This window comes from Coffea arabica, chromosome 11c (assembly GCF_036785885.1).
Source record: "Coffea arabica cultivar ET-39 chromosome 11c, Coffea Arabica ET-39 HiFi, whole genome shotgun sequence".
Classification (NCBI taxonomy): domain Eukaryota; kingdom Viridiplantae; phylum Streptophyta; class Magnoliopsida; order Gentianales; family Rubiaceae; genus Coffea; species Coffea arabica.
This window is the reverse complement of record NC_092330.1, coordinates 38076134-38087067: the sequence shown is the minus strand read 5'-3', so window position 1 is coordinate 38087067 and position 10934 is coordinate 38076134. Positions and strand designations below refer to the sequence as shown.

The window sequence follows — 10934 nt, the reverse complement described above, 5'->3', positions numbered from 1 at the left end:
GCCCATTTGTTATTAGTGTTTTTCGAAAGTTAAGCTATGCTGACACTTTTAATTGTCAGGAGAATTTTCTCTGTTTTTTTTTTTAATATGGAAGCAACCTGCAATTAGTCCTCCCTGCTGTACATTCCATCAACCAGAATCCCAAGGGGACTTGTAAATTTATCCCAAAGAGCAGAATGCATATAGCAATGTAAAAGAAGAAGTCGATACTGAAATATAATTCATTGAATTAAAAGTCGATAACAAGTACAAACATAGCAAATACTAAAATCGCAAACAAGTGCTAAAAGCAAGTACTAAAATATCAAACCAGTACCGAAAGATTCTCATTTACAATAACTTGAAAGCTCTATCGGAAGCACAAAATAAAAGACTCTCATCCCTAATAAGTTGAAAGAAGTAGAAGTAGCTTCCAAACTTTCCATTTTGTTGAGAGTCCTCAGGCATAACCACAAAGTCCCCATCATTTTTCAGCTGGTTCCACCTGTGCACAAAGACCAAGGGGATCATTAGATCATCATAACTAGAACTAAAATTCCAGAAAATCCGCAATGTATTTAAGTGCATATCTCACCAAATGACAAGGCCAAGCAACTGGTGCACCAAGTGCATCTTGAATCGTTTGTTGTAAACCATATGGTCTAATCAATTGCTCACGTGGAGTCATTGCAACTTGTATCTGTATTTCACACCAGTTTGGCCCAAGAGCTTGTCCCCCGACCTCATCCAATGGATTCAGACTCCGTAAATATCCCTTTGCCACGATTTTTGTTGGGTCAAACAAACTTTTTAGTGAAACCATATTCCCTACTTAGCAAACATCCAACAAGTACAAGAATCAAACTCATGCCAAATTCCAGATTACAAATGCAAAAGTATAGAAGTTGTAAATACTTACTCGAATAGGTCGCGTGGCTCGCGATGGAGCATGGCTTGACACATTGTTAGATGATGATGAAGGATGTCTCGGGCTGTCAATTGGAGAGCCCCTTCCATGTTGAACTAAAACCATTTTCTTCAAGCTGGCTATTTCATCATCTTGTCGCTGAAGCCTTTGCTCCAAACGGACCAATGTTGACTGTTGCTGAACACTTATACGGTAGCGTGTGTTACGACTAGGAATGTCTTCCCATAAGTCCGTTGGATTCACACCGTCACTAAACAAGCGAACATGACCATGTTTGTCTTGCCCAACCACCTGGGCAAATATATCATCACGACCAACTGGATCTTGCGAATCCGATGGAAGCTGATTTTTCAGCTCAGTCATTTTTTCCTACATAATAAAGGAAAACACTTGTTATTGCAAAAGACTGTTTGAAAACATCCATGGTAGAATTGATAGGCTTGTGTTCTGGGATCCTTACCAAATTCTCAGCAACTATGGTACTTGATGGAGTTCCATCGGCATGGGTATCAAACTTATTGAACATTTCTACTCTAGTAGGAGGTCTTCCCAACTGTTTGGACTATAAGAAATTGAATCGTTTTAATTATAGTTTTAGCATTTAGCATATAATTAAAAAACAAGCTAACATAATGAAACATGTACGAGCAACAAGATTAGCAATTAAAAAGTTGATGAGGTATCACCAAGTGGTTCCGAAGATGAGCAAATGATTTTTTTCCGGTTGTGTGGTTCATCTTCTTCTCCCCTCTAGCTTTCTTGTTCCTCTCACTTAGTTTCTAAATTTCAAAATCAAATGCAAGATTACAGCATTGAATAAACAGAACTTTATGAAAAATGTTGTAGCTGATTTGTACCTTTGCTTCTTCACTTTTCCAATAAGCCCAAAGTTTGATCCATTGCTCTTCCCGTACCCTTATGTCCTTTTGAAACCGAGCTTCAGCATTTGGCACGGCAGGATCAAAATAGTTAGCCTTTAAATCTGCCTTCCAGCTTCTCCATTTTTTGCCAATAGATCTTAAGGTCCAAGCTTCCAGTCCCATAGGCAAAACAAACCTTTCCTGAAACGTAGTTAGCAACAAGAAAATCAACACAACTTCACAGTAATTTTTGTACAAAGCATACATAATACAAAAGCTACCATTACCTTTATCACTTCTAACATGTCCATTTTAAGTTTTCTTGGCACCTTAAGCCATGTTTCAACATCTACTGGACAATACATACCATTCCTAGCCAAACTGCCCAAGAATTCAGAGAAAGAGGTTTTCTCACTTATTGGGATCCCATTGTCATCGAGTGTAATCTCAATCTGTGAAAATTCCTTAGGCCCAAATTTCTTTCATAAATGTAGGGTCTCGGGTTTTCTGATGTACTTCACTTGAATCATTTGTAGTTTCTTTTCTTGTATAAAATAAGAAAAAGGTGCAAGTTATGAACATAACAAAATGCACTTCTGGAATTGGTTCAAAACAGTTAGTAATACCTGCATTGTCCGAGTTGCATGACATAAAGGTGGTGTCACTGGAATGTGGACCTTGAGAGTCCTGATTTGGACTTTCTTCAGTTGCTTCATGCCTTGTTCCAAGTGGAGATTGTTGAATTGGAGAGTTCTGGCAGTGCTCATGCGACTTGGAACCTCCATCAGCTTGTTGAGTAACTTGGTCACCTGATTCATGTATTATTCCCAATGTAGAATTCTGAATTGCAGATTGAGGTGCCCGAGCAGCTTCTCCTTGCACTTGTTCAATTACATTTTCATGGCTTGTTCCATTTCATGACATGAGGGAGGTTGCTCAATTGGTTCATCTCTCAATCCATTTGCAGCGCGCTTACATTGTCGACCTCTACGGGCCATACCTGCATAATATTTGAGTGAAGAAAGGGACAAATGTAAATGTTTAAAATTTATAGGAGCAAACACTCTACCTATAGTTTCTTTAACTTACAAATGCTATTATAAAGAAGTACTACTTAAACAATAAACTGGCATGACAAGTAACAAATGGCATTCTTCAAGAATAAACCAGGGGAAGACTATGGAGCAAGTTTACTCTCCTTTTTATTCAGCATTATAAAGCTTGCTGGCTGCAAGCTTACTTCAAAGCTTTATAAAACTTTACTCTCCTTTTTAGGTTCTGATTCTTCGAGTTTAGCTTTCAGAGGAACCTGCTGAATCATGTTGTTATCCTAGTCAGATTCCTATTTGTTGCATATTATAGCCTCCTCACCAGATTTTTATTTCAATAGTAAATGAAACTAATGAGATAGTTCAGTGTACCAATAATGGAGGTTGATTGATTTCAGTCTGCACTTTTTAATTAAGTCGCTGAAAAGGACTCTATTTTTATTATCTTGGCTCTAATACACAAACACATCTAACAAAAAAATGTGAGTGCTGAACCCCAATCAGTCTTATTGTGCTTCAAGTATCAGTATCATATTCCAACATTACTCACCTTCAAAACACAACTTACTCTACCAAAGCCAACAACGATACAACATATCCCCCCCCTCCAAAAACAAAAACCCCCCAACATCCCACAGCTTTAATATCGACTCAAATTACCATTACTTAGTTAAACTCACCACCTCAGCTTAGCATAAGGAAATAGCCTTCCGATGCCAAAAAACTAACAACCTGGAGTGATATCCATTCCTATGCCAAAAAACTAAACATCCTGGAGAGATTTCCCCTCCTTGTCCTTCATTATCATTTAACAATATGACTAGTCCAAAAACAAGTACTTCAGTGGCAGCCAGCTTATTTTATGCCAAATAACTGCAATTTCAGATAACAAAACACAAGCATCTGCTTTTGCACGTGTACAATTTAAAACAACCAGATAGAGAATATCTAAGAGCCTAAAATCTAATATGCTTGTCAGAGATGTGCTTCTCAGAAACGGAGAAGATGCTTGGTTTTGTATGTTTAGGGGTGGCAATCGGGTTGGTTATGAAGCTCACAGTAGCAGTCTCCATTCGACCAGGTTCACTAATAGATTGGTGCTTCTCAGAAATGTGCTTTTCACACCGCCACCACCCCCAAAAGCTTTTCACACCACCACCACCCCCCAAAGCAAACACTCTACCTAGAAATGTGCTTCTCAGAAACGGAGAAGATGCTTGTCAGAGATGGGAATCGAATAGCCTGAAAACTAAATCTACCATGCAATGCAAGAACATGTCTACCATGCAATGCAAAATTAGACACAAAATACTGAAATTACCTCAAACTATGGCTTGAATCCCTAACTTCTCGGTTTCCCCAAGCTTCAAGATCTGAACTCCACCCACCACCCAAGCTTTGAAGCCCTAATTTCTGATTTGTTGCCACCAAGCCAACACAACAGCCGAATTAAGGATTTGCCTGGTGCGAGCTCAACCAAGTTACCCAAATGGGTGCGAGTTCATGGACGGCAATTGACTCAAATTGGTGGTGCGAGCTTGAAACAGAGAGAGAGGACAAAGGCAGAGGACAACAAGAGAGAGAGAAAATGTCTGAAATAAAGGCGGTACTAATGACGCCAAAGTAAATTAGTCAAGCCTCTTGAATTTTTCAATTTGCTGCGCTACTAATAGCAATTTTTTTGTGTTTGGGCAAAATTTCGTTAAAGCTATATAACAACTAAAAACTTGGTTAAAGCTATATACAATATAATATAACAACTAAAAATATAAAGGCTAAAAATCTTGTTAAAGCTATATACAATATAATATAACAACTAAAAATTTTGTTAAAGCTATATAACAACTAAAAATGTAACAAATAAAAATTTTGCAAGAGCTATATACAATATAATATAACAATCAAAAAATTTGTTACAGCTATATATAACAACTAAAAATATAACAAATAAAAATTTTGCAAGAGCTATATACAATATAATATAACAATCAAAAAATTTGTTATAGCTATATAACAACTAAAAATATAAAAATAATTAAAAACATTCTTTTAATCAAAATGTTTTCGCTTACTCAATTTATTTTATGCTGCATGCAATTATGTACGGCTTGTAGTCTAACAAGCCATTGGAAGGATCGAATTAGTTTATGAAACAAGAAAATTAACTTGTGAATACATGAAGTTTTCATTGACAAACATTGGGATTAGAATTGATTGAACATATATATATATATTCAATGTTTTCAATTCCAAAGTAATTGCCATTGAACTTTGTGTTAATTAGAAGCTTACTATCACTTACAAGATCTTAATATTGAACTTTTCAATGATTAACCTTAGGCTTACACTTACAACGCATTGATTGAACATAAACATACATATATATATATATATATATTCAATGTTTTCAATTCCAAAGCAATTGCCATTGAACTTTGTGTTAATTAGAAGCTTACTATCACTTACAAGATCTTAATATTGTACTTTTCAATGATTAACCTTAGGCTTACACTTACAATGCATTGATTGAACATAAACATACATATATATATGTATTCAATGTTTTCAATTCCAAAGCAATTGCCATTGAACTTTGTGTTAATTAGAAGCTTACTATCACTTACAAGATCTTAATATTGAACTTTTCAATGATTAACCTTAGGTTTACACTTACAACACATTGATTGAACATAAACATATAGTATGATCGGTTTGATCGATTTGATTGTGCTTGATCGGTTCGATCGTGTCTCATTTTCACTTTGAAGGATAATCTAAAATTGTGACTAAACCGATTAAATTCGATCAAAGATCAGTTGGACTAGAAAACTCTATCGGAATTAACTTTTTGTATTGTTATTGGTTTAAAAAATAATTTTTTCATGGTATTAAAAAATTATTTAAGAAATTTATAGATTAAAGTTTCAAAATATTTCTATTGATAAAAAATTAGACCTCGGGTTACTGGAAAAAAGAATTGGCCATAATATAATGATTCACAAATGTAATATTACAGCTTACAATTAATGGAATTGCTTATAAAATAATGACCAGTATTTATGCAGCCCATTGGGCTCTTAAAATGAGTAATGGGTTCCTTGGAAAGTTGGATAGTTTTATGTTTGGTCTGAAATGATTTGCACATTCCGTACGTTGCCAATTGTTCTCCCCAAATCATAGCCTCGATTGCCAATTGTTGTCATGCCATTAAAAGAAAAATCATTCCAATACCATTTTTATGAATAAGACTGACGATTACTAACCAAGACTAGAAATCCAAAAACTAGACCATAGGAGTATCAATGAAAGAAAGGCCTTAAAGAGGCAAATTAATACACTAGTTTTAACTAATAGCACCAAGTCTTTTATCACATCTGTCAGAAGGTTTAACATGACACCGAGAGCACTAAACTCAAAGCTTTGTAAATGCCTTCAAAACTAAGAATGTCGGTCATATTAATAAAATACAAAAACAAATGCAAAACCCATCGACAAAAGGAAATAAAGCCTAGGCCTAGCAATTGAAACAGAGAAGAATAGGGCCAGTAAGCTTCAAAGCTATAAAAGATTCTAAATCAAATTATATTGGGACAAATTAACTTCAATCCCAAGTCCATTCTTACGAACCCAACTAATTTCCTCATTTTCATTCTCAACAACAGGATTGCCAACATCACTTTGCAAATATGTCTCAACATCCATAGTTGTGCCCATGTTATATCCAGCTCTTGCAGTGGTAGAGATAACCACTTGCCAATCCTTATCAGTTGGATCTTCCACATAAAAAACCTGTGATGCTTGTGAAGCGAGTATAAATGGCTCAACATGAGGCCTCACGTTTGCAAAATTGACTAAAGTTAACCCATCAGCATCTTGTTTCATTCTCGAACCATTTGATATCCAATCACATTCGAATAACACCACCCGACGACCTCCGTAAATTAATTCAACCATATTTTTCAAGACGCCGAAGTAAACTAGTTCACTCAAAACTGGATTTTGATCCCTTATACTTGCAAAACTGGATGTTGTTGCATTGATTGTAACACCACTATTCTGCGTTTTTCTTTTCTTCTCAACTTTTTTGGTGTGAAACCGAAATCCATTAACAACAAACCTGTCATGTTGGATTCCAACAACATATGGACCTTTAGCAAGGAACCTCAACTCTCTCAACACCAAAACATTTTGAGAAAGTTCTAACTTGTCAATCTGTAAAAAAAAAAGTAAATAAATAAAAAAAAAAGAAGATTAAACTACATTTGAAGTCCTACAATTCAAATTGTACTTAATATTCAGAATTTTACTTACATGTTCAGCAAACCAACATGTAAAATTTTCGCTGTGCAAGCGCTCTTTTAGATGTTGTGGAATTTGAGAATGTCCTTCTTCTATCAATCTACGATGCTGCCTAGAAGTACATGAGTCAAAATTGTAATCATGCATTGAATTCTACAAAAAAATTTTAATGCATCAAATTGTAGTTGAACTTACTCTATGTAAGGTGTGACAGCATCACAATTAAATAAAATATACTGATGTGCTTTACTCAGGATATGAGCATCAAAGACTGTTGGCTTGGCCCTCCCCAAAGGATGTCCTGATTCAGAGAATATATCTAAACCATCTTCAATTTCCTTATGTACTTCTTCATTTCTACTTGGACGATTGAATTTTGTCTCAACATAGTCCGCAAGATACAATGAGCAAAAGTTAATGCATTCTTCTGCCAAGTAGCCTTGAGCAATCGAACCTTCAGACCTACTTTTATTTCGAACATAAGATTTTAATGTTCCTAAGTACCTAAAGTATCATCATTCCAACCTCTCTAATTAGTTCCACAAATCAAAGAAAGCAAAAAAAGAATAAACATTTAAGGCATAATGAGAATTACAAGCAGTACCTCTCTATAGGATACATCCAACGATAATACACCGACCCACCTAATTTCACTTCAGTTGCCAAATGAACAACTAAATGCACCATGACATAGAAGAAGGTTGGTGGGAAGCATTTCTCAAGATCGCAGAGTATAACGGCAATTTCACTTTCCAAACGAACCACATCTTGAGGACAAATAACTTTAGAACAAAGCTGCCTGAAGTATCTACTCAATCGAATCAAAGGATAGCGCACTGATTTTGGCAAAGTCTTTCTCAAAGCTATAGGCATCAATTGCTGCATTAGGATATGATTATCATGACTTTTAAGCCCTAAAATTCTTGGTGGTTTTACTCGAACGCATCTTGAGACATTAGCTGCATAACCATCTGGAACTTTCACCTTTTTTAGCACATTGCAAAACATAGTTTTCTGTTTTTTATCCATTGCAAAGGAAGATGGAGGTAAGTACACCTTTCCAGGTTCTGTCTCAATGGGATGCAGCTCCTTTCTTATTCCCATTTCTCTCAAATCACGGCGGGAATTATAATGATCCTTTGTTTTATCCTCGGTGTCTAGCAATGTCCCCCAAATGTTTTCACAAACATTCTTCTCAATGTGCATGAAGTCAAGATTGTGTCTTAAGACATTATCTTTCCAATATGGCAAGTCAAAGAAAATACTCCTCTTTTTCCAATTGAAAGGTAGCTTCGGATTACCTTTCACAAGTTTTCCAAATTTAATTTGCAAGTCTCCCAATTTACTCACAATCATATCCCCGGTTTGCAAAGGTGGTCGCTTTCCATGTTCTTCGGTGCCATCAAAGAATTGGGTTTGCTTTCTAAATTTATGCTTACTATCTAAGAATCTCCGATGACCCATGTAGCAATATTTGAAACTATGAGTCAACCGTCGTGCATGAGTGAACTTGTGACAAACAAGACAAGCATATTCACCTTTAGTGCTCCAGCCAGATAACATTGCATATCCAGGGAAATCACTAATGGTCCACAACAGAGCAACATGCAGTTGAAAATTTTCTTTTTGAGATGCATCATAAGTTTGAATGCTAAAATCCCACAATTCAGTCAGTTCTTTAACTAAAGGCTGTAAATAAACATCAATATTATTCCCAGGAGAGGATGGTCCAGGTATTAACAAAGACAACATGAAGTACGATTGCTTCATACACATCCACGGCGGTAAGTTATATGGTATTAAAACTACAGGCCAAGTACTGTGTGTAGAACTCATGTTGTTGAATGGATTAAACCCGTCAGATGCCAACCCCAATCTAACATTTCGACAATCCTTAGCAAATTCTGGATGTAGATGGTCAAAAGTTTGCCAAGCTGGAGAATCAGCTGGATGTCTCATACAACCATCTTTTGTACGTTTTTCCTCATGCCATCTCATTTGAGATACAATTTTAGAAGACATAAATAGTCTTTGTAATCTAGGTTTTAAGGGAAAATGCCACAACACTTTTTGAGAAATTTTCCTTTTTTCCCCAGTTGGATCATTTTCTGAAGCAACCCACCTAAGCTCGTTATATGTTTCGCATGAAGTTCTTTTTTCAGCACTACCCCAATAAAGAGAACAATCATTAGGATATGCATCGATCTTTTCATAACCCAGCCCCAATGTATTCATCAATTTCTCAGCCTCATAGTAAGAAGACGGCAAATTAGTCATGGCCTCTGGAAATGCTTCTCTCAACAGCTCAACAAGCATATTAAAAATCTGTTACTCATCTTACCCAGGCATTTTAGGTGAAACAAGCGAATAATGAAAGACAATTTCGAGAAATTTTTGCAACCACTGTACAAATCCTGTTGAGAATCATCAATCAATTTGTAAAATTTTTCAGCCTCTGAAACAGGAATGTCCCCTTCTCTATTCAATTCATTTGTTCCATGTGGTATCCCAAATACATCATGGACCAAGTCTTGCATGTCATTAGTCCTATTTGAAACCCCAATTGATGTATTTTCAGAATTAGATGTGGCTTCATTGTAGTTTGAAAGTTCTCCATGTGCTATCCAATTATTATAACCCTTGATAAATCCTACCACTTTCAAATGATCATATGCTTCCATTTTTGTCACACAAACACCCATGCCGCAATCTTTTCAAGGACACAAAATCTTTCCGTCACAACTTGATCTGGAAAATGCAAAGTTTAGAAACATTTGAAGTCCTGTCTCGTACTTTTCACTTGTTCTTGGAAAATCCATCCATCTTTTATCCATACTTTGAATATAAATAAATGTCCTCCAACAAGCTTCCAAGAGCATGAAAACAACAACTACACATTAGTACTTAGAAAACTAGACAAATCCCATAAAATCATTGAGAATAAGAAGCGCCCTGATTTTTTAAACTCAGGCCATGGCTTACAAGTCCCTAATTTCAAGTTCAAGAAATTACAGTCTACTAAATAAAGCAGCCCCGCAAATAAAGGAAATCAACAAAATGCAAAATTTCTCAACAATCTGTAAAAACAGAATTTGCAAGCAAGCGGATAGAAATTTTATTTACCTAATACCAGAACAAAGCCCTTCGTACCAACTCCTGCACTCGTGTCTTCGCAAAACTCCTAACTTCAATCTAAAATGTCAAAGGTTAAACAAACATATGAGCATGAAGACTAAAGGTGAAATTCAAGAATCTTACTAAATTTCCATCAAAGTATAGATACATCTCTGGTGTGTAGTGAAATGTGAAAGAAAGAAGAGAATCTATCTAGCTTTTTATTTTATATTCATAATCTTTTTTTGGTTCCAGGATTCTTTTAAGTTGCTATGACTGTTCAGCTAATTGATCTAGAAACAGGACTAAATTGAGAAAAAAAAAAAAAAACAGAACCCATAAGGGTGCTATGTCATCCTGAACTGGGAGGGGTGGAAGTTCGACAAGAAAATGGATAGGGGAAGAAAAAAAAGAAAAAAGACTAAAAAATACAATACAGTTTTACACGAAATCCTGCTATTTTCTTGTCTGGTAAATTCAATGCCTACGCGCCATCACAATTAAAAGTTCGTTGGGGTAGTTGCACTCCTTCACCTCCCTTTCTCCTATAAATCCCTCTCTTTCCCTACTTTCCAAAGCATCCAAAGTTTCATTCTTCTCCAAAAGTTTCTTCTTGATTCAATCTTTCGAGTATTTCCTTCAATTCATCTTTCAAACTTTAGTTTTGCTAGCTGGGTATACCACACTATGGCCAAATTAGTAAGG

General features: G+C 35.8%; 2 protein-coding genes across 2 annotated transcripts; both read right to left on the bottom strand.

Annotated features, from left to right (window-relative positions):
- Positions 1–463: 463 nt before the first annotated feature.
- LOC140016578 (uncharacterized) lies at positions 464–2585 on the bottom strand. The gene is made up of 7 exons (XM_072070142.1): positions 2394–2585; positions 2055–2219; positions 1765–1968; positions 1368–1469; positions 895–1276; positions 575–807; positions 464–484 (listed from the first exon to the last, which is right to left on the bottom strand). Exons 1-7 carry the CDS (start codon positions 2583–2585, stop codon positions 464–466), a joined length of 1299 nt encoding a protein of 432 aa, XP_071926243.1.
- A 3801-nt stretch (positions 2586–6386) lies between these two features.
- On the bottom strand, positions 6387–9817 carry LOC140016577 (uncharacterized). Its single transcript, XM_072070141.1, has 5 exons — positions 9457–9817; positions 7720–9406; positions 7311–7577; positions 7128–7227; positions 6387–7028 (listed from the first exon to the last, which is right to left on the bottom strand). Exons 1-5 carry the CDS (start codon positions 9815–9817, stop codon positions 6387–6389), a joined length of 3057 nt encoding a protein of 1018 aa, XP_071926242.1.
- Positions 9818–10934: the final 1117 nt, after the last annotated feature.

Bases quoted from the DNA above. Each gene is read 5' to 3' on its own strand.
- LOC140016578 (XM_072070142.1), bottom strand. From the start codon at position 2,585: ATGAATCAGGTGACCAAGTTACTCAACAAGCTGATGGAGGTTCCAAGT. The intron at 1,277-1,367 runs GTAAGGATCCCA...TTTATTATGTAG, and splicing joins CCATAGTTGCTGAGAATTTG to GAAAAAATGACTGAGCTGAA. The intron at 808-894 runs GTATTTACAACT...TTTGCTAAGTAG, and splicing joins CACGCGACCTATTCGAGTAA to GGAATATGGTTTCACTAAAA.
- LOC140016577 (XM_072070141.1), bottom strand. From the start codon at position 9,817: ATGGGTGTTTGTGTGACAAAAATGGAAGCATATGATCATTTGAAAGTG. The intron at 9,407-9,456 runs GTAAGATGAGTA...TGTTGAGAGAAG, and splicing joins GTTTCACCTAAAATGCCTGG to CATTTCCAGAGGCCATGACT. The intron at 7,228-7,310 runs GTAAGTTCAACT...ATGTACTTCTAG, and splicing joins GCTGTCACACCTTACATAGA to GCAGCATCGTAGATTGATAG.